The sequence below is a fragment of the Staurois parvus genome, unplaced genomic scaffold (assembly GCF_062004578.1).
Source record: "Staurois parvus isolate SC_StPar_1 unplaced genomic scaffold, SC_StPar_1.0 ptg000011l, whole genome shotgun sequence".
NCBI classification, from domain to species: Eukaryota; Metazoa; Chordata; class Amphibia; order Anura; family Ranidae; genus Staurois; species Staurois parvus.
The window spans coordinates 29,032,166-29,056,482 of NW_028317807.1; the positions used below are offsets into that span (position 1 = coordinate 29,032,166).

The 24,317-nt window shown below is 38.4% G+C and overlaps 1 protein-coding gene across 1 annotated transcript; it reads right to left on the reverse strand.

The window, feature by feature from the left end:
- On the reverse strand, positions 1-22,807 carry MYL1 (myosin light chain 1). Its single transcript, XM_089672200.1, has 7 exons — positions 22,552-22,807; positions 6,491-6,518; positions 3,547-3,690; positions 2,487-2,660; positions 2,315-2,392; positions 2,168-2,206; positions 1-493 (listed from the first exon to the last, which is right to left on the reverse strand). The coding sequence occupies exons 1-6, from the start codon at positions 22,684-22,686 to the stop codon at positions 2,178-2,180; spliced, it is 588 nt and encodes a 195-aa protein (XP_089528326.1). The 5' UTR covers positions 22,687-22,807; the 3' UTR covers positions 1-493; positions 2,168-2,177.
- Positions 22,808-24,317: the final 1,510 nt, after the last annotated feature.

Genomic DNA, 24,317 nt, shown 5'->3' on the forward strand with positions numbered 1-24,317 from the left:
TGGGTTTCAGTAAAAGTTTATTGTTTTGACAGAATGGAATACAGGAAGACAATAAATTAACCACTCTACTGTCAGAGATTCCAGCTGCACCTTAGGCGAGTGGGACCTCTGGCAGCGAATGATGCAGTGTTCTTTGGTGCATTGGCCCATAACTTTGGACAGATAAATTAGAAGAGACTCTGTAGCCACCATTTTAGCAAAGGATATTTTATTTTCATGTCTTTGATCTTACAATAATCCATGGCACGTTACACAGATGTGCTTGATAGAATGCTCCGCCAGCTTTGCCAGGGTGATAGCTCCTCTGTGATCTTTTGGTTTCCTTGAAATAATACCAGGGTTCATGGAAAGAAATGTCCCAATGGTGGAAAATGAAAAAAAATGGTGGGTGTATTGTACAGTATATATCCATAAGGTTGGTAATAGTGACCAGTTGCTGGTCTATGTACAGTTTCTATGCCTCCAGATCTTCTGAGACATATGTAGAACAGGGCTACAAAGGGAAAATAAAGCAGAATATTAGCTGGATTCTTATTAAACACTCAGCTGCAACATTTAGCTATACAGGAGCTTATTTAATAAGTTAAAAGGGCAGAAAACACAAAACAAATCACCTGTTCTGTTCTGAGATATACATCATTGTTCCTTGATTGCTATGGGTTAGTTTATTACATGGGTGTTCAACCTGTTGCCCTCCAGCTGTTATAGAACTACAAGTCCCATGAGGCATTGCAAGGCTAAAAGTTACAAGTATGACTCCCAAAGGCAGAGGCATGATGCGACTTGCAGTTCCACAGCAACTGGAAGGCCACAGGTTGGGCACCCATGCTTTATTATATTGGCATGTTTAAGAGGAAATATGGTCTTTTACATAGACAGGTCAAAAACATCAATTAAATCTAAATAATCTCATCAGTGTATGTTAATATTTAAAAATTTCTTTTTTATGCTCATATTTAAATATTTGGATCATCCAAGTTTTCATGTTATATAACCAGACTTCAATTCTTGCTCATCCACATCTCGCAGATAAGCTTCATCTGATTTAAAAATAATAGACTTTCAGCAGTCTGTAACAATGTGAAACACCCACATGGACCTAGCTTGATACCATGTCGTTTTTGGTAAGACTGTAAGTGATATGCTGAAGCTCAGAGCAACATATTGTATTATATAGCAAGAAACTTCTATATTCAAAAAATGCGTTATCTGGTAATACTGTCATATGTCATATTGATTTATGTGAAGTATGGTTTTTAAGGTCCACTAAGCAAAACTACCCAATAGCTTGTAAAACACAAGCTCTGAATTCCACTATATTACTAATTATACATTTCAAATAAAATAAACAGTGAAATTATTAATAGTAAAGAATGGCTGGCAAACTTTTAAATCAAGCATTGTCACCAATGGCATTCTTCTTTAGTACAGTGCATATTAATGGATTAACAGATCTTCAAATGACTGTGTATATGAAGACAAATCTGCCTTCTGGATAATAGTATCTATTACTTCTTTTGATAAATATGAGTAATGCAAACTGTTTATCTACATTCGCACTTATTTTAGATAAAAAATGGAAAGATTGAAGTTAAATTTCCAATGGTCTGATCAAAGATAAGACAAAGACTAAACTAACTTAGTGCATGAAAATATATATTTTCTAACTGAGCCACTGACCCAGAACAAGGAATTTTCAATGTGCATACCTATTCTGAGTCAGGTACTCGGAAAGTTTTGAGGCCTTTTTGCATGAGTGACAGAAATTTAGCATTGTCAGCAATGGCATTCTTCTTTAGTACAGTTTTTTTTTAAATGAAATGTATACTTATGGATTACTAGATCTTCAAAGGACAGTGTATATGAAGACAAACCTGCATTCTGCATAATAATATTCAGTTATATGATAAATGTGAGTAATGTACTATGTACATTAGTAGTGATTTAAAATAATAAATGGAAAGGTTGAAGGAAAATTCCAATTGGCTTAAAGACAAACATTCCACCAACTGTCTTCGTGAAAATAGGAAGAAGACTAAACGAATCTAGTGCATCAAAATATAGATTTTCTAACTGAGCTGTTTGTGACAGTAGAACAAGCAAGTTATCCATACTTATAGCTGTTTTAGACAACAATTTTGGCTGTTTTAGCAAAATGTCTACTTACTGGAAAGGCTTTAGATGGACATGATGTGCTTTACAAAGGCTGTAAATGAAAAAAAAAAAGAAACATAGTTATATCAAGCACCAATATTGCAGAATGCAATGAAAACTATATTTTGCATGTATGAAGAATGGCCATTCCTAGATTTACCTTCATAGTTGATGCAGCCGTTGGAGTCTTCCTGTCCTGCCAGGAGGGCTTCTACTTCTTCCTCCTTCATCTTCTCACCTGTTGATGCATCAGAGATTGTTACTGTCTACTCTATATTGTCCAGCAATCACCTCTAAGCACCTACAGCCAAGACAATGTGCATGTGTCTTACCCAGTGTGGCCAGCACGTGACGAAGCTCAGCGCCCATAACTGTGCCGTTGCCTTCCTTGTCAAAGACACGCAGACCCTCAACAAAGTCCTCAAAGCTGCCCTGGTCCTTGTTGTTAGCAATGGCCTGCAGCATTGGCAGGAACTGCTCAAACTCAACCTTCTTGGCGTTCATCTCTGCAAAAAAACAAATGAAACAGGTATGACATCAGCTCAGTTTGGAGACTTACAAAACACAGAATGATTCATACACCACAGAGCTATTTACCTATGGCTATTTGCCTTTAGTAAAACAAAGTGAGGAAAAATCCTACATTTTTATGAGTACTGTTATGAGAACAAGAGGTGGGGGTAAGTCTTCCAATGGAGACAAATGTTCCAGTGACAACTGTCTATGATGGGAGTTCCCCTAACTTGGGGGAGATTTCAATTCACATTGTGTCTTCAAGGAAGTAAAGCTAAATCTCCCCAGCAGGGCACAAACTGAAAATAATGACCAGTTAAGGGTGTTAACCCTTCCCTATTCTATCCAAAACCCTTCCCAATTCTATCCAAAACCCTTCCCATACTCACACTTTAACTACCATACATTTAACTGATAATGTATATGTATTTTTTTTATAATTGTATGTAGGTATACTCCCAACTTTAACAAATCAACTGGAACAATAAAGTTTAGGGTGTTGCCCATAGCAACACACAGGGGTTGATGTACTAAAACTGGAGAGTGCAAAATCTGGTGCGGATCTGCATAGAAACCAATCAGCTTTCAGGATTTATTGTCAAAGCCTAATTGAACAAGTTGAAGTTAGAATCTGAGTGGCTACCATTCACAGCTGCACCAGATTTTGCATTCTCCAGTTTTAAAAAATCACACCCTCTACCTCCTATGTTTAATATTTTTCAGTGTATGTTAAGTAATCAAATAAAAAAATGTAATGGGTTACTGTGGTGGAGCTTTTTCTTTATCACATAATTATCTTTTACATTACTGCTTTTTAAAACCAGAGTTAGAAGAATTTGTATAAGCCCTTTACTTGTAATCCTTTGAGACTGCACTTACCCTCAGGAGATGGGTTGCCAAGGACTTTCTTGACCTCAGCATTTGTGGGGTTCTGTCCAAGAGCTCTCATGACATCAGCAACCTGGTTGTAGGCGATCTTGCTGTCACCTGTCCTGTCAAACAGCAGGAAAGCCTCTTTGAAGTCTGTGAAAAGAAAAATACAGATTTTTGTATTCGCATTACCTTAAAAATGTATCCACAACTTTGCAATATAGGGTAACAATTTCAATGATTTAAACAGATTCTGTGTAATGGAATACAATCTACACCAATGGACCTCATACAAACCTCAACAATTTAAACTAACCAATTTCTACATGTTACTGCATATAATTGGTTCATAATCCATCAGTGTTTCCTAAATCTCAACATTTAGAAATGCTACATCATCTCTCAGAAATGGAACTATTCTGGGAAATATAGTAGTATGTAGGATTATAGAATTATGAAAATGATGCGATGGGGCAAATCTAGTATGAAGTCTTCTTTAACAGAGAAGAAGAGGGCACATTATCAGAATCTATATTTCCAGAGCACAGAAGTTCACAGTTTTACTTCTGATCTCTGATACGACAGCTGTATATATTACATAATAAACCGAGGTAGAGAATGGCCAATACCGAGATAGGGGATTACGAAAGGATTATAGTACATGAAAGCCACGTCTTGCAGTGAATTAGAAATTTGTGCCAGTTCAGCTCCTTTTCAGCCTGGGACACTTGAAACTCAGTTATTTTGAGTAACACAGAGGAGTTTCCAAATCAAGTCAGAGATGGTTTTACAGGCAGACTGTAAAAAGCTGCTAATGTTAGCGAGAGGTCAGCACTCTTGTAACAGGATACCCCATGCCCTGCGCTAATCCCATGGATGCACAGCCCTGTAACCCCTTCATTGCCAGCATGCCCAGTAATTAGCATTCCTTCCATAAGCACCTGTCACTGGAGAACATTTTGACACTGTCAGCATTTCCTTTCACAAGTACAACAAGCTCTACCAAAAGCTGCACCTGGCCAGCTTACTTTCAAAGAGCCCTATATATTACTAGAATGTGGTGCCATTGATCTCCTGTGTGGCATCCAGCCTACTGATAGAAGACTGGTACTAATTAATGGAAAGTATATTGAGGATCTCCAATATAATGTTGTGAAGCAAAACATAACAGGTTAATATTACATATATTGGACTCACAGGTTAGCGGGTGATTGCTAATCGGTATGGTTTGATTACAACATTGTTATCAGATATAGAAATGTAATACAGCAAGAGGAAATAAACAGTAGTAGCTAAGTAGCTTGCTAAAACTCCTACAACCCTCTGCTTTAACACCATCATTCCACTTCAATATCTTGTTTTTCTCTCTTAGTAATATAGTAACTAAGGGCTAGGGAAACATAATATTCTAAGATTGTAAGCTCGAAAGAGTAGGGCCCTCGAACCCCTCGTGTTTTGTCTTGTTACTGTATTGTTTCATGTGCTGTCCCCTACTATAATGTACAGCATTGAGCAAACCTTTTGGCGCTATATAAATACTGTATAATAATAATATAATAATATTCATGTAAATATGTCACATAATAGAATAGAAGAGAAAATACAGTGCAGATATAAAGAACGATTCATGCTAGTTGTTGGCTTACTAGTAACCCCAGAATAACCTCTGTGACTCAACCTGCCATGATGTGACCGGCTATCTATGGAGTACTCCTTCATTTACAGTCAATTGACCAAACTTGGAAAACCATTGCGGTAATCCACTTTTGTACTACTGGGTTACTCTACATGGAAAAAAAAAATTAATAAGATTTTGAGGGTGCTGGACTTTGATCAACAATCAATCAGCGCTGAGCAAACTATAGGCAATTTATAAATACTGTATAATAATAATAATAATAATTTAGAGTTCAGAGGCATTAAAGCTCTATTCTTCCTCATCAAGGTTTTACAGGGTTTATTTGGGATACAGGTGTTGGTGCACATAAATACTTATCACAAAAAAATAACTTTTTCTAGTCGGTGGTTACTCTATAATCCTTTGATATTAATGATTTTAATAGGACTAATGAAAAATCTAATGATTTTTTAAAACATTTTCTATTAGGAAATGCCTAAATTGTGCACTAAGGAAGTAAATAAGCCATAGGCTTATGGTTGTAAGGCCACTTTCCAATGACTATCTATTCACATTAAAATGAAATGTAAACATTTAAAACTGCTAATGTGCCCAGATACCCCCAGTATCTGGGGGTTACTTACTAAAATCTGAGAGTGCAAAATCTGGTGCATTCCTGCATAGAAACCAATCAGCTTCCAGGTTGTATTGTTAAAGCTGAACTGAACAAGCTGAAGTTAGATGCTGATTGGCTACCATGCACAGGTGCACCAGATTTTGTACTCTCAAGTTTTAGTAAATAACCTCAACTGTGTAGGGCTTCCAAGTTATCAAGATGCAAAGTATTTAAGAAACTTGGCTAATACATGTCTGAAATGGGAAATGTGGTTCTTGCTCAGAACAGATGACAACCCAACACATGTGCCTTGTAAGCCAATGCGATAAAACATTACTCTAAAAAAAGGCATTGCAGAGACAGAACCATATATAAAATGTGATGTGGGATTATTCATTGTGAAATATTCATTCAAATGTATACTTATATTATAACATTTTGTGTAAATCTGGGGCAGTGTTATAAAAAGCCTTATTGAGCTTTAAAATGGTACATTCTCTAATTATAATACGTAGCATGAAATGTATTATCAGTCTGCAAAAGCAGTATGCAGCAGATTTACACATAAACTTCCTAATAAACTTTTTATGATCATGACTATTTAATAAACATCTAAAATAGCATCTTTTGTAGAATCATCTATTATATTTATTTTTACAACATATGCAAAATTAAAAGTTTTAGACTCCAGTTATCCCTCATCCTTTCTCTCAACTTACCATCCTGCTGATCCTTACTGAAGTCGATCTGTCAAAAAAAAATCAGCCACAAAAACTGTAGTTAAAGGCCTGCTGGTGTTTAAGATTCACAGCTTTCTGAGGTCCATATAACCAGTCCATGCACATGGGACTTGCAGGAAGCTGGAAACACAACAAGGCCGGTAATGAAGGATATGCCTAAATGCTATTTTCTTCTTTATCATCCTTCTATGTGTGGCCAATGTAAATCTTCCTCTTTCAGATGGAAACAAACACTACTACACTTAATATCCACTACCCATGTAGGCTTCATAGGCATTACTTCATTTCCAGCTTAATCTCACTTACCAGCGATCTCATCTGCGGAGAAAGACTGCAAGGTAAAAAAAGAGAAAAAGAAAAACTAGTATGGAAGCATATGCATTGACAGACATAACAACTGTAGCAATGTAAGTACCTAAATATATAAATTGTATGTTTTCACTAGGTATATAAAAAAATATTAGTTCCTTCTTTACCTATACATTCTATATTATGTTTTACTTTGGCATGTGAGCTCTCATAAATAACTGTAAAAGTAAATTACTTCTAGTGAAGTCATTTATACATATACAGCGGTTTATTTCTATGGGCCTTTACAAAGGACTAGACATCAAGAATAACTCAAATACAGGCTATATTATAGAAAATGGGACAGTGGGATTATAGCCAGATTTTCCAATAGCATTTTCTTTCAAAATTCCAATATAAAAAATAAAATTGTTAAATAATGTGTTTGAATTCCACATTACAAGTAAAGGAGGACTTTCAGGTTGATATATAATTATTTTTATAAAAGTTTTTATCTTTTAAAAAATTAAATTTTTTTTCCTAATATGTAAAAATAACCTATTTCCAATTTGTAGTAGCTTTGGGTGTATTTGATTAGCAAAGGAATTTTAAATTATTGCCATAGACAATGAGGAAAAAGTGTTGCTTCTTTACATCAGAAAAAGTTTTTTTTTACTAAGATACTATTGGATAAAAGTAAAAGAAGGAGCATAGTTGTCCTAGAAAAATCATCAAGTGTTTATAGAGTCCTAGTTGAGACTGCAAAGTACTAAAGTGTGCTAATAGCAAAACGTGCTAGGACACCCACCATTTTGAGCTTGGGACGGGGCGACGAGCAGGGAGCTGAGACGATGTCCTGAGGAGGGCTCGAGCTTGTGGTCCTTCTACTGTGGCCAAGCTCTTCTTATTTATCTGGGGGCAGTGACATGACGGCCCAGCTCAGATGTCACAGGGGCTAGTAACCCCACCCTCTGGTGAGCTTTTGGCTTTCTTAGGGCAAAGGGAAAGGAGGGATCTCTTTCCAGTGTCACCAATTTGGAGGGCTATTTTTAGTAGGAAGTGGGTTAGACACGCTTTAATGGGTTTAAAACTTGTCAGCACTTTTTCTGCAAGAAGGAGGAGATTTGCACAGGCTGGATATGTCAGTTTTGGGCTGTCTTGTACTTTTTCAGAGGAATACTTCTAGCCTATTTCTCCCTTATACCTTACAACTGTGTAAATAAAGCATGGACTCTAAAAATACCCCACACACTTGCTGCAAATTCCTGCCAAAGATAACCTGGCTTTTAGGGTCTGTATTGCCTATTAACACCTAGAATACAGAGATTTAAATACACTTTACATTCTAGTAAGCTTTGGAAAGCACACGAGAATGAAAATATGGTTTTGTAATCCTCTTCCTATGCTCAGTAATATGATTAGGCTGTTGAAAGCTGTGTTTTGTATTAAGAATTTATACTCCAATGGGACAGTAACTGATAGTAATGGTTCTGTGTACTTTATAAATGCCAATACCTTGGTGCTATAGATATATTTTTTAAATATAGAAATAAATTAGCTATTTTTGAACTTTTGAATGAGCTTTGTTGTAAGCTCCAAGGAGCAGGGCCCTCCTAACCCTCTTGTATTGAACTGTATTGTTGCTGTATTGTCTCCCTTTATAATGTAAAGCGCTGAGCAAACTGTTGCCACTATATAAATCCTGTATAATAATAATAGTATTAATAATAATCAAACCTAAGTTTTTAGTACAATCATTTCAGTGGCATGTCCTTAATCATTTAGATACATCAGTTAAAATATTATGGGACATCACAAGGTTGGGTGATGCTAAGTAATAGAAAATAGCTCTAGTCAATTACCAAATAAGGAAGACAAAAATGTTTCGTCATATAAGGACTGTAGAGGTTTTTTTTTTTTTTTTTAGAAAAGTCAGTAGGTAAGGGCACCATATATACATCTAATATATAATCATGGGGTTGATTTACTAAAACTGGAGAATGCAACATTTGGTGCAGCTCTGCATAGAAGTCAATCAGCTTCCAGGTTTTTTATTGCTTAATTGAACAAGCTGAAGCTAGACGTTTATTGGCTATCATGCACACCAGATTTTGCACTCTTCAGTTTTAGTAAATCAACCCCACTGTGTCAGTTTCCTTAAAAATTAAACTTCATTTACAAATGTGATGCTAAGTATGCTTTTTGCCCTGAAGTTGGAGTTACACTTTGATATCAACAAAGGATGCTTCATACTTCTTTCAGCTTGCAAATGTTCCTGAACAGTTGTCTTTGTGCTTGGTGACATCTAGTGGTCGCCTTGAACAGAAAATCATATTACAAAGCTAAAGGTCTTAAAGGATTTACTGTGTAACCAGTGGAATTTGTCAGGGATAACTATAGTCTGTTTATAATTCCCGAGGGTTTTTTTTTGTTCGTTATAGCATTAATCTATTCTCCTTTCTTTATATTTTATATAAAATATAGAATATATGAAAATATTCATTCAGTCAGGGGAAATATATATAGATATCAGGGGCAGACTGGCCATTTGGAAACTCGGGCACTGCCCGAGGGCCCGGGGTCAGTAGGGAGCCCCATGAGATGCCCCTGGTACCTTTTTCATAGGCTTTTTTGAGTTTGGGCAAGGACACAGGGGCCCCATGATCCCCTATTGCCCGGGCCCCATGAGTTGTCAGTCCGCCCCGATATATATATATCCACAGGGAAGGCCATTCACAAATGCTGTGCAGGTTGAAAACATTCCAGTGCAAACTTTATAAAATGTTCTTATTATTTCTCCGTTTAATGAAGACACACAAAATAGAAGACAGGTACATTATTGAGATGAAAACTAAAAACTGACATTATGCTGTACTTTATAAACATGATATTGCTAATTATTTTATTTATTTCAGGTACTTATATAGCACCATCAATTTATGCAGCGCTTTACATATATATTGTACATTCACATCAGTCCCTAACCCTCAAGGGGTGTACAATCTAAGGTCCCTAAGTCACATTCATACATACACATACTAGGGCCAATTTAGACAGGAGCCAATTAATCTACCAGCATGTCTTTAGAGTGTGGGAGGAAACAGAGTACCCGGAGGAAACCCACACAGGCATAGGGAGAAGCATGCAAACTCCATGTAGGTGGTGTCGTGGTTGGGATTCAGGCCAATGACCCTAGTACTGCCAGGTGGAAGGGCTAACCATTTAGCTATTATGTTGCCCCATTCTCAATGAATAGCTGCCAGAGGGTGGATTTCCTACTGTGACGAAGCAAAATTTAGTTGCTAATTATTTACTGCTTAAAGCAGTACAAGTTTGGTTGTAAAATAAAAGGCATTAAAAAAAAGTCCACACACTTCGGGAAAGATACACAGAGCTCAGAATGTTTCCAATTTAACCTTTGCTAATGCTGTAAATGTACCCCTTAACTGAAGATTGCTATTTATGAAAATGTCCCCACCAGCTCATCTTCTCAGTGTGCACACACACCATGACCCCATTCATTCGCATATGGTTCACCCTTAGGAATGAATGGGGCCATGGCACTTTTTTGGAAGAAAGTCTGTGTAGCACTGGGCCTGCCACACAGCGGAGATCACTAGGAGGTGGGGAATTTATTAAAGGACAAGTTTACTAAGGTCCATGCACACTGACTTAAAAAATAGTGCTCCTAGAGAAGTTTATTTTTTGCCTGTAGAAGCAACTAATGTTATCCTATGTGACCATTCACATTTGGTCGTTTAGAGGCATATTTTAAGCTCAGCATTTAGAGGCAGAGAAAAAAAAACCCTTATGTTTTGCATTTTTGAAAGAGGTTGTCTGGCAGAAAAATACTCTAAATGCACCTAAACACAAGTACAAAAAAATGCTTAAAATTAGCGTTTTTTTCTTGCCAAGAGCACTGGCGTTTTTTTAAGCCACTGTGTATGGACCTTTAAAGTAATCTTGTCCTTTAAAGTAGGTAATGTATAGTAGTTACAATTACTCATCTCTAATAAGATTTAATTATTGTCAAGAGTATAAATATTTTTCAACTACAATGCGGCTAATAATTATATTTTTTTCTTTTTGGAAGAGGGTGGCGGAGGTATAATTTCTGTAAAAAATTTATTTTTGTCTGTGATCCCACTGGGGAAGATTTCCCTCACTTCCTGTCCTTGTGACACCAGGATAAGAAATGGGGCAGCAATTGGGACAGGAAGGTGCAAATAACAACAAAAACATTTTGGATGGTTATAACTATTAAAAAATCTGTTTTGTTTGTATGCCCATTTATATCATGTCCTGTCCTGACAGAAGGTGAGGGGATATCTCCCCAGTAGCAATACAGACAGCAGTAAATAAACTAACAAAAATAATCCAAAATAAAATGAAAAAAAAGTTTGATTTGAATTTGACTTTAAGTCAAGCTGGCGCGACTTGTCATGCGGTTTGATTGTTTCAAATCACATGATAAATTGCACCCTATTATCCGCAATGGAAGTGGTCATATTGGAATGGAAGTGGTCATATCGCAATGGAAGTGGTCACATTGGTGCGATTCTGACTTAGTTGGAGTCGCACCAATTTTGAAAGTATTTCATGCACTACTTTTAGCAAGTTCAGGTGCGGCTTGCATAGACATCTGTGCATGAAGTCGCACAGATGTCTTCCAAGTTGCCCCCGAAGTTGTACTGACATATGACTTTGAAATCGTGTGATTTCAAGCAGGGGCGGACTGACAACTCATGGGGCCCCGGGCAATAGGGGATCATGGGGCCCCTGTATCCTCGCCCACACTCAAACCACACCCAAAAAAGCCTATAAAAAGGTACCAGGGGCATCTGATGGGGCCCCCTACTGACCCCAGGCCCTCGGGCAGTGCCCGAGTTCCCAAATGGTCAGTCCGCCCCTGATTTCAAGTAATGTTGCACGATTTCAAAGTCAGATTTGGTGTGACCGAAGACTAAAGCAAGTCTGAAGGAGGTCTTAAATATAAAAGGTGGCCTTAGGGTTTAAAAGTAGGCACTGAGACATTACTGGACAACTCATCTACTAATTGAATGCCCCTGTTGCCTAAACATAATGTAAAAATGGCAGCTTCCATCCAAAGTTGCATCTCTGCCACCAACAGTACAGTGAAATATGGCTCTTTAAACAGCAGAGGGGTATACACTGCACTGGAAATATTAAACATACAGCAAGACATTTTTAGGACATGCCAAGGTGCTCAGAAAGTAGAGCTGATTTTGAAAAATAAAAAATATGGGTCTCCTGGCATTCACATATCTGTCTTTTAACAATGATGTTTATGGCAGCACTCTGAGCGCACAAGCAGGCCCCTTTCTCTATCAGCTCTGCACTCAGTGGGGTTTATTTGCAAAAGCTGAATGCCCACTTCTGCATAGGAACCAATCAGCTTCCAGGTTTTATTACCAAAGCTTATTTGACAAGCTGAGGTTAGAAGCTGATTGGCTACTATGCACAGCTGCACCAGATTCTGAGCTCACCAGTTTTAGTAAATCTACCCCAGTATGTATACCAACAGCTGGGTCACCACTGTATTCCCAATATCGGCTTCTGATTAGTTGCTTTCATTAGCAAATCAAATATAAATTTGTGTTGAGCTAGGTATAAACAATCAATTGCAAACAAATATGTTAGTGATGTACATTCAATGCTACATGAAAAAATAATGCTCAAAAATAAACATTAATAAAAAGCAAATCGCAAACTGTCCAGAAAAGTGTAAACCAGTCCCCTGGTTTCTGTGGTGTGTAGTGAAAAATCTTCATTCCAGCATAACCACCAATGTGAATAGCCACCACCGTAATATCATATTGGAGGCTTACCAGATCCTTGGACCCCTTTGCTATAGGGGGTCATAACACGCTCAATATGTATATTCCCATCTGGACTCATGTGTTATATGGAACCAAATGTACCACTTGAGGCTCATCAAGCCATCCCGATGTTTAGGGTGAGTGTTTGTTCATGTAAAATAAAGAGGTGCCTCTCACAGTGCGGTAAAATACAACTGATGTATTAAGCAAACAAAAATGCACTTGCAAGCGCAGAAGATAAAAAGCACCAATCCATAAAGGTCATCCAAAATGGCGACCCAATGTGATGATGTCAGAAGGGAGGCTCCACTTCCCTTCTGACATCATCATGTTGGATTGCCATTTTAGGGTGGAGCCTCCCTTCTGATGTCATCACGTTGGATCACTCAGGGCTGGAGGGGGGGTGGGTGCAGCTGACTTCGACTCTCAGGAGTGGAGTGTGAGATGGAGCACGCTGTCAATCAGGCAGCTGGGTGGATCCTGCTAATATGATCAAGATCCTTCCAGAGCCTGAAGTGGCTCTGTGATGTCAGCTGACAGCATGCAATAGCCAGCTATAAGCTAACTCTGGGTCACAGGACAGAAAAAGTAAGTGTACTCCTGTGACCCAGAAGACAAGTACAGCCAAAAAAGCTTTGGTCATACTTCTCCTTTAAATAAAGGCAATCATCTTGTCTGAGAAGGTATGATCCTAGAGGAAACAAATATATGATTCTTCCAATTCTGTGTCCATCTGCTTCTGTCACTGTATGGTGTATATTACAAAGCAAAAACATATGTGCCCTCTATTATTAGCAAAGCTAGAGAAAGTAGACTGTGGAGACTGGGGGGGGGGGGGGGGGGGATAGTATCAGTAGCAGGGAAAAGGGATGGGTTGGCACTATAAATGTTGTATTGGAAGAGAGGAAAGGAAAGAAATATTCCAGAGCAGCAAACCTTAGGACTCTCCCAGAGGGTGCTAGGGTTTCCTTTGTGGGTGATTAATGTTTCCTTTGATGGTGTCTGCACAGTGCTAGGACCAACACCACTTGGCAAATCAGGAGCCAATTATATAGATGACCACCATGAAGGCATTCTGACCACGACTGTAGGGGTTACATTCTTTCTATTGACCACTGATGTAAGCAGCATTTTTGCCATTTACCTCAAATGAATTGGTTTTGATAGGGGTTCCCCGGGACCTAAACATGATTTTAGGGGTTCCTCTGGGGTAAAAAGTCGAGGAAGGCTTTTCTATGACATGGACTTATCAAAGTTTCTGCTATTTGTATTCAAGGTCACAAATTACAGTGCTTTCTAGATTTTACATACCTCCCAGCTTTCTGAGACGAAAAAGAGGGGTACCTTTTAGTACAAAGAATTTAGATAGATGACACTACCCTATCACACCACCAGTTACAGAGACCACAAATAATAAATGGATTTTTTCACGCCTACTTTTCTTTTATAATGGATAGAAGTATTAGTGTAAAGATCTAAACATCAGACTAAAAAGGGAAACAGCTGAGAAGGAAAGAAAGACAAGAGGATTTGGTTTCAAAAGGTAAAGAGTCTCTTCAAATGAAGGAAAGTTTGGAGCTATGCATACCCCAGCTCATTTTTCAAACACAACCTATGCAAATGGCAGACTAAACCCACAAAATGGTAGCTTGCATTACACTACAAAATGTATTAATCTTCTTTCCCTTTAAAAACCAATAAAGAGGCAACATGACTTGTTCTGGTCTAGTTTACGTACCCTTTCCTGAAATGCCCCAGCCCTGTTGAAATTGCAGATTTCATAAGAAGCTTGTATAATTTGCTTATGGACACTTACCTTTTACAATTTAGAGAAGACACAGCATTAGACCATTAGAATTATTTTTATAATACTTTCAACATCTTTGGGTTGAGATCAAAATATTTAAACCCTTTCTAAGTGCTGCCCCAATCTTGCCCCATGGTCACAAACACCAACAAATATTATTCTGATAACCCTGTCACATAGAATTGTGACTATGGACACTTTTACGTCTAATTATTTTTAACTGTTTTATAAGGCAAATTATATTTTTCTGCATATATATTTTTACTGTTTGTTACAGAAACTCTGGGGTTGATTTTCTAATGAAAAATAGCCTGTTTATTTGCTGTGGAATGTTCCCTTTTCTTGGTTGATGAGGTGAAACTCTGCTGACTTCGAGCAACCAACCATGTAAAAGCAAAAATACATTTTTTCCTTGCACCTGATTGGGTATTCTTGGCAAAGTAAATTTTTACCACATTCACTAAACTAATGGAAAAATCCCTTGCAAAGTGAACCACCTATTTGCCTTTAGTAAAACTACCCATCTATCACAATGCAAGACACCTGTGAGATTATATTCTAATTGAAGAATTCATAGCTGTTTTACTCCAGGTCCTGGAAAAGGTAAAACTTCGCCTTCTCAAATCTTATGCACAACATGAGTTAGGAAAATGAGTATTTAGTAAAAGAATATTTCAACTGCTGTAGTAGCAACTTTACCTTTATAAATGCTTCTGTTGTTACAACATTGGAAACACATGCCATCCCACCTAACTAAGGTAATCTCTATATGTATTTATAAAATGTAACATATGTTGCTTGTCTGTCAATGCACAGCTCAATACAATTCTTATTTTTTAATCTGCTTTTACCAGCCTTGCAGGGTTCCTTCAGCTCATGATGATCTGGTAAATGAGACATTTTTAGGTTTCATATATGCAAACACATCAACCACCACATTAAACTGAAATATTTTAGCACTTCAAACTTGTCATGCTGTAAAAAGCACACACATCTAAGGAATAATAAAGCACACACAAAAAGTACGAGAGACAAAAAAAAAGTATTATTAAGAAAATCACACAAGGACTTTCCTGGATTAAATCAAAATATGCACCATGTTTTTCCATCTAAACCAGAACCATAAACACTAAAACGTCACCAACTTTGAGTGTATTCCCATTAACCTAGGTATCAGGCCTTCTCAGAGACCCAGGGAATTCAAAGATTGGAGATATAGACAACATTTCACAAATAAAAGTGTGCAGTCAAATGTGAGTAAGTAAAAAAATAGAGTGTATTTTTATTTATTATATCATTGTTGAAAAACGCATGCTTTAGTACATATTAATTGCAATTTATATCCTAAATAATAGAGTGTTAGATTTGAGGTGTACCAACACATAGCAACCAATCAAAATAAAGCATGTCATAGTCTGACTTCAGCAAAGTGATTACTGATTGGTTTCAGATAAAGAAAATGCATAGCCAAATAATTTTTTTCATTTTGAATAGAATAGGGAGGGGTTAAAATCCCTATGAGTTTATTTTTGTTCTCTGTGTCTCGTTAGGGAGATTTCCCTTCACGTCCTGTCCCTGAAATGCAGGAAATGTCTATAAAATGATAAGAATTCCTGCCTTAGGCAGCTGTAATCAGAACATGTGTCCCATTGGAAGAATTGCTTTCTTCCCCTGTTCTGGTGACAACTGATTTCCCATCAATTTCTGCTTCAATGACAATGGTACAGTAAAGAGAGGGTAAACCTACCCAGCTGGGGCACAGGTAACAAAACCAACTTGACAGGGGTTCTAATCATTCCCTGTTCTATCCAAAAGTAAATAGAAATTTTTTTTTGGCATACATTTGCTTTAGGAATTACCACCTTTTTTTACTGAATAAATCCGGTATGTGTTCAGAACAAAAGGTCTAATACTTTCTTTTAAATCACGGTAATATTTCCTCCCTATACCTTAAGCTAGGTTCACACCTATGCAGTTTGCATTTGTTCAGTTTCTGAAATGCTTTTTGTGGTGTGTTTTGCATTTTTACACTTGTTTTTGATGCTTTTTTTTTATGCGTTTTGTGTTTTTATGGGTTTTATTTGTCCAACCTGTTGCTGGGCAGATTAAAAATGTAAAATGCATCAAAAATGTATTTATTTATTTTATTTATTTCAGGTACTTATATAGCGCCATCAATTTATGCAGCACTTTACCTATATATTGTACATTCACATCAGTCCCTAACCCTCAAGGGCCGTACACTCTAAGGCAGCCTTTCTCAACCAGGGTGCCCAGGCACCGTGGGGTGCCTTGAGGTTTCTTCAGGGGTACCTTGGCAAAATGTCTAAAAGTTGCACAAAACGTGTACACAAGCCAGTGGGTGGAAGAAGCCTGTCTTTTAGTTACACAAAGACACAGGTTTTCATTGTGCGCCATTATGATCTTCTAGCCACCAGCATCCTGACAACCAGTGATGCCATCAGTTAATAAGGAGGATATCAGTTGCTAGTTTGACCCTCCCCTTTCCCTCTTCATCAGCGCTGGGGTCACATTATCTCAGTGATGGAGTAACACTGAGAGAAACACTGGAATACTAGTTAGGACCAGTGTGAAAAAGTGTATTTAATTTGGAAGAATGAATCACCTATAGCGTTGGGTGTCCTACATGTGTGAATGTTGCTTCATTATAAAAAAACTATTAGAATAGTTTTTCACATTTTAGAATGGGGTGCTTCAAGACTTTCCATAATTTTAAAGGGTGCCTCGGGACTGTCCATAATTGTAATGGGTGCCTTGACTAAAAAAGGTTGAGTAACACTGATCTAAGGTATAAATGCATCAAAATGCACTACATGCGTCTCTACAGCAACTCCATTGAAGTCTATTGAACCAAAGTGCATTTCTGCATAATGCAAAATGCACCGCAAAATGCTTCGGTGTGAACCTAGCCTTATTGTATAGAAATCCCCATGTGTTAAAATTGTATTACTCTTACAGCCAGTAGACGACAGTATGTTCCAATTTGATTCTGCAATATTTTTTGCTTTCTCTGCTGGACTCATAAAAAAACACTGCCAATCATTTATAGAGCAGCAACCTTATCACTAGCTTTTGGTAAGGTTTATTAGCTGTTATCCCTAGTATTTGGTCAGCTCATAGACATTCTGTCGTTATATTTTATCAGTATTGAAACAGAACTAGAATAGGGCAGCAGCACTAAACAAAACTAGCCAGTAGGTGGCGCCCTCTGCATATTCTGTGTACATCAAGCTCTTCAGTTTAATTGATTCTCAAAGCTATTTGTTGAAGTAGAGGCCATACTGTAGTAACAGCTGCTAAATGACAATACATATAAACATTGATGCCTTATTAGACTCTAAAGTTTTTTAATGTATCACTGAACTCATAACCTTTGTAATTTGGAGGAATGATGTTATTACACGTTCCCTGAAAGGGCACCCTTGATGCCTAATTAAGATCTTCAGCGCTACTGCAATGTATAGCATACTCTGCTATGGGTTTTAACCACTACATTAGGAATTTAGGGGAAAATGTATTAAGATTATTATTATTAATAATAATAATAGCTAAGAATGTGCTAATATTTGCACCATTTATCAAATGGACAAAAAAAGTCTTTAATAAATCCTTAAGTCCTGCATGGAATGGGCAAACGACAATGTGCATAGAATAATGTGCGGCGCTAGGATCAAAGCAATATTCTATAAGTTAATTGATATACATATAATACATTCAAAAAAACACTGATTGCTGATAAAGGTTCATCAGGTGACTCAAGTGCTCAATAATCATGCGTCTTCCTGGACCCGGTAGATGTGCATATAGGTGTATAAGCAATGCGCACTCACCAGAAAACGCATGTAAATGCGCGTTAAGTAATTATATGATGTCATCAAATGGTCATCATAGGATGGCAGGAATCCTAAGCCTTTCCTCTATGGGTGGATGGATTCTGAGATATGGATTCACTGGTATCAAGGTCTTCCAGAGTTCCCTTTTATGGGATAGGTGGGTGCAGTCCTCTGTATCTAGTGGAGGCTCCCTCTCTGGATGTCAGGACAGCTGTGAATCAAAAACTCCTCGGGGGAGTCAAAGCAAAAGGATGCCCATAGTGTAGTAACTTTGTAAACACTATGGGCATCCTTTTGCTTTGACTCCCCAGAGGAGTTTTTGATTCACAGCTGTCCTGACATCCAGAGAGGGAGCCTCCACTAGATACAGAGGACTGCACCCACCTATCCCATAAAAGGGAATTCTGGAAGACCTTGATACCAGTGAATCCATATCTCAGAATCCATCCACCCATAGAGGAAAGGCTTAGGATTCCTGCCATCATCCCATGATGACCATTTGATGACATCATATAATTACTTAACGCGCATTTACATGCGCTTTCTGGTGAGCGCGCATTGCTTAAAAACACCTATATGCACATCCACCGGGTCCAGGAAGACACATGATTATTGAGCACTTGAGTCACCTGATGAACTTTTATCAGCAGTGTTTTTTTGAATGTATTATATGTATATCTATTAAATTTATAGAATATTGCTTTGATCCTAGCGCCGCACATTATTGTATGCACATTGTCGTTTGCCCATTCCATGTGCTAAAAAAAAATGCAGGACTTAAGGATTTATTAAAGACTTTTTTGTCCATTTTATAATAAATGGTGCAAATATTAGCACATTCTTAGCTATTATTATTAATAATAATAATCTTAATACATTTTCCCCTAAATTCCTAATGTAGTGGTTAAAACCCATAGCAGAGTATGCTATACATTGCAGTAGCGCTGAAGATCTTAATTAGGCATCAAGGGTACCCTTTCAGGGAACGTGTAATAACATCATTCCTTCAAATTACAAAGGTTATGAGTTCAGTGATACATTAAAATACTTCAGAGTCTAATAAAGCATCAATGTTTATATGTATTGTCATTTAGCAGCTGTTACTGCTAAATGACAATAATCACATAGATGTGAACAAAGCCTTAAGGCTAGGTTCACAGTGATTCAGCTCTGATGGTTGTGGTTTGTGTGGGCACAGCAGCCCTTTCATTTGAATGGGCTGCTGTGCCTCCTGCAACACAGGAAAAAAGCCCCTGCATCATTTGTGCAAGTGCAGTGTAGCTCCCTATGCCAGAGCAATTTCCAGTGCTTGTGGTGTGCCATTAGGATTAATGGCACCCGCATACATCTCCTGCAATTTTCTGTGCGGGTAGGTTGTGGGAACAGGTACAGCCCTGCAGCAACAATCACTTGCACAGATGTGAATCTAGCCTAAAGGCTAGTTCACACTAGATGCAGTTCAGTGCTCTTTTTTTCTGCATAAAAATGCATGGCACAGTGTTTTCTATGTATTCCAATGGCCCTAGTTCACACTAGTGCAGTCAGTTCCAGTCAGTTTCTGGTGCAGAAAAAAAAAGTAGAGCATGGTGCATTTTTTCTGCACAGAACCATACTGAAACATGGCAAACTGCATCAAAACTGCACCGGAACTGCGTGTGGTGTGAACTGTAAGCAAAAATGTATTCGGAAAGCATCTGGAGTGCATTTTTGTAGTGTGAACTGGCCATTAAAGCACAAAAAAATGGACAGAAATATGGGGAAGTTAGGCACATGCGATTTAGTGCATTGCAATGTGCGCATCAAAATACAACGGTCTAAACAGGCCCGTAATGATTCAAGGTAAATGTATATTTTTGGGATTTTGAACTAAAGCTAGTTTACCTACACTACAATTCCATTGGTATGAACAGAAATAACATGCAGTGTCTATGCTGTACAAGCCAATGAGATTCCAGCTTTACATTTCTAGGGTTGCCTGTGTAGGACAGCTGGAATTCGGGCTGCTATGGTCAACAACACATTCAACAGGACACTTTAAGAAACACTTTAAGGACACTTTAGGAAAAATGCATTTGTTGTATGCTTCAGGTTACTGCAACAATGATCACACTTATTTGTAAACATACATAGATTACAATACATTTACTAAATGACAGCCAAAACAGGATCTTCTCATAAACATTGCTCCTTTGCATTGCTATGTGACAAAGATCAGCTTCTTAATAACACTTCTTCTGCAACAAAGTATTTCTAAAGTGTGACATTGGTCCTAAGCCACATAAATGCACACTATGCTATGCACAGGATAATAAGTATCATTGTAGACACATATAATAAAGATGGGAGGTTCTGTCCTGTCCACACTCAGCATCAATTCTGCAGCAGCCTCCATTCAGGTAGAGGCCAAGCCTTATTCCCCCCCTATTAGGGCATCCTCCTTCTGATCCACATTTATAGACCAATCAGAAGGCAGCTAGGTGGAGGAGGAGCCTGTGTGATTCCCTGTGTAACTGGCTAACTTGCCACCTGTCAATCGCCTGTCATAGCATTGCAAAGAGCAAGCTGAGAACACAAGCACACTGCAAACCACAGCCATTTACAGCACAACACTGGCAATAGAGAAGTTGTTGGTGTTGTCACTGGAAAGCTCACAGCTCCTAGCAAGGATAAAATGTGTGCTGTAGAGGACAGCTATGGCATTACCCTGTCCTGCTGCTCCTGCATTGATTTGCTTCAGTATGGCTTAGCTATTGTAAAGTGGTAAGTAAATGCTTATGCAGCTCAGTTATAAATGTCTCTTTTATAAGTAGCACATTCTGCTTGCACTATTAGATCAATATACCAAAAACAAAAGAGCCCCCACCAATATGTGTGATGACACCAGAAGGTGATCTGAAGCTGGCCATACACTATACAGTCAGATCAGAGACCATCTCTGTTAAATCGATTAACTATGAAATGCAATGAATGGGTACAAACTGAACAGACTGTATAGGTATTTTCGTATATTGCATGGGTTTGGTAAATCTGAAGAAGATTGTACATAGATCTGATTATATATTGTATGGCCAGTTTTAGATCACCTTCTGGTGTCGTGACACTCATTGGGGGTATCTGTTTTTTTTTTTTTTACAGTTCTATTTATAAAAGAGACAACATAAGGACACACCTAAACAATCTATTCAATGTGTATCCAATCAGGCACTGCATAGTTGATGGTAGATTGGAAAATTCGATTATATATTGTAGGGCCAGTTTTACATCACCTTCTGGTGTCGTGACACCTATTTGGGGTGGGTTTTTATTTACAGTTATAACTATTCATAAAAGAGACAACATAAGGACACACCTAAACAATCTGTTCAATGTGTATCCAATCCAGTACAACATAGTTGATGGTAGATTGGAAAATTCGATTATATGTTGTGTGGCCAGATTTAGATCACCTTCTGGTGTCATGACACCTATCTGGGGTGTCTTTTTATTTACAGTTATAGCTATTCATGAAAAAGACAAGAGAAGGACACACCTAAATGAACTATTCAATGTGTATCCAATCAGGCACTACATAGTTGATGGTAGATTGGAAAATTATATTATATATTGTATGGCCAGCTTTAAATCACTTTCTGGTGTCATGACACCTATCTGGGGTGTCTGTTTTTATTTACAGTTATAACTATTCATAAAAGAGACAACATAAGGACACACCTAAACAATCTATTCAATGTGTATCCAATCCAGTACTACATAGTTCAAGTAGATTGTAAAATTCGATTATATATTGTATGGCCAGCTTTAGATCACTTTCTGGTGTCATGACACCTATCTGGGGTGTCTGTTTTTATTTACAGTTATAACTATTCATAAAAGAGACACAATAAGCACATAGCCAAACTATCCAATTTGTATCCAATCAGGCACTGCATAGTTGATAGTAGTTTAGAAAATCAGATTGTATAATGTATGGGCAGTTTAAAACATTGTTCTGTTAAATGTAGTGAGCTGTTCGCATATGGAACAGTGTAAATATCTTTAAATAAAAATCTGTGAGATCATGAAATCCATAAAATGCAGCCATACAGCCAGATTGCAGCATACATGACTTCTGGTGTTAGGAAGGGGTAATCTCCAAAAAAATGCCAATTTCTGTCCTCTCTAAGGAGGGAAAAGGGGGGCAAAGCAGGGTCCCCCTAGTCTCCCTGAGTTTCCAGCGACTACACACATGACATCCCATTGCAGCCCTATTACCTTGACACTGGACGGATCAAATGCTGGTTCTTTGGGTTTGACAGGTTCTGGGGCTGGTGCTGGTGCTGCTGCTGGTGCCGGTGCCGCTGCAGGGGCAGCAGCTGCTGGTTTCTTCACATCCTTCTTGGGTGCCATTGTACTTTCGTGTTATTGGAGCAAACAAGGATCCAAAGAGAAACAAGCAAGCCCCAAGTGTTGGAGGTAAGATCAGGACGATCCTCAGCCCAGAGCCTAGATGTGGGACCCAATGTGTTTTTCACTATTAGGGCATATTTATATTTCGCTTAGTACCTAACACAATCTGCACGCATGCTGCTGGATTGGACAGTTCCCCAGGCAAGGAGGATGTCATCAGGACTAAGACTATAAATGGAATATAAGGGGTCAGGGCTACATCAAGCCACGGGACTTCTATTTTTTTCAGCCTGCCTGGATTTTTGGGATAAGTGTAAAGGACAAACACACATGAATAAGCTGCCTGGAAAGCCCTTGTTGACATCTAGCTGTAAGTGGGGTCTTGGGATTTTTTTTTCCCTCCTGGTGGAATTTTGTGTTGTTGTTCAACAGTAAATCACACAATGTCATACAAGGATCATACATTCCAAGCTCTGGCAGCCTGTGGGATTTCAGGCTGGAAATTTATTTGTGGGGTACATAAAAGTGTTCTCCCCCCCCCCCCAACCCCTCCCCCACCCCCTTCGTCCCCCCATTCTCTTCCTTTCATTTGAGGAAAAGTGTTGATCAAGCAGTGTGCAGCCCAAGGGTTTAAAAATAAAAGCAGACGTATATGGCAAGTCGTCCTTGTCACCTCCTCCTGTTTCAGAGAGAATGTACTGTACGCACAGGCCCCCATCCTGGCTGCTTTTGTATATTAATTACATTTTGAAGCCTGGCTAACGTTCCTTATGGCTGATCCTAGAGGATGAGCTTCACATTCACAATGCAAGGCATGGAGGAGACACTGAGCCATGGAAACTATTCTATAGGTACATCTGTCTGTTCCTTCCACTTGTGGCAAGAGCCTTCCTCAATGAGCAGATAGGTGTGCTTGTGTGTCAGACCTCATCTGTCTGTGTCATACATGTGCAGGTACACACAGCATGCATGTCATATGTCAGACAGCTTATGTCCTCCTAGAATAAATATATTGCACTTTGATGTCATCATAAGCTGTTAGCAGTGTGCCATTTACTGTACTGGACATATATATCCATCCAATCGCATCTGTCATCTATTTCTTTATTCCTGTCTATGTATGTCTTTCTTTCTTTTCTAATTTCTATCAATGCTACCTTATCCACACCTGTCTACTGAGCAATCTACATCTCTGCATTTCTGTCTCATCTACCTATTCATCTGTTTCTCCAGTCCAGTCTATGTAAATATGTCTCTCTCCCTCTCCCTCTCTCTCTCTCTCTCTCTCTCTCTCTCTCTCTCTCTCTCTCTCTCTCTCTCTCTCTCTCTCTCTCTCTCTCTCTCTCTCTCTCTCTCTCTCTCTCTCTCTCTCTCTCTCTCTCTCTCCATCTCTCTCCATCTCTCTCCATCTCTCTCTCTATCATATGGAGCAGTGTGCCCTCCATGAATGCGATCTGTTAGTACATAGCTGATATGTTCCATAATGAGGACCCTTGCAGCCCAGTCCACACTGCTGATCACACCCCCATGCAGATGAAAGGAGAGGTTCACCAAGCGCCCCCAGGTCCCTCTTCCAGGAGGAAGGATTTTCTGGTGACTTTAGGACAAAATCTCACACTTAAATAGGGCTC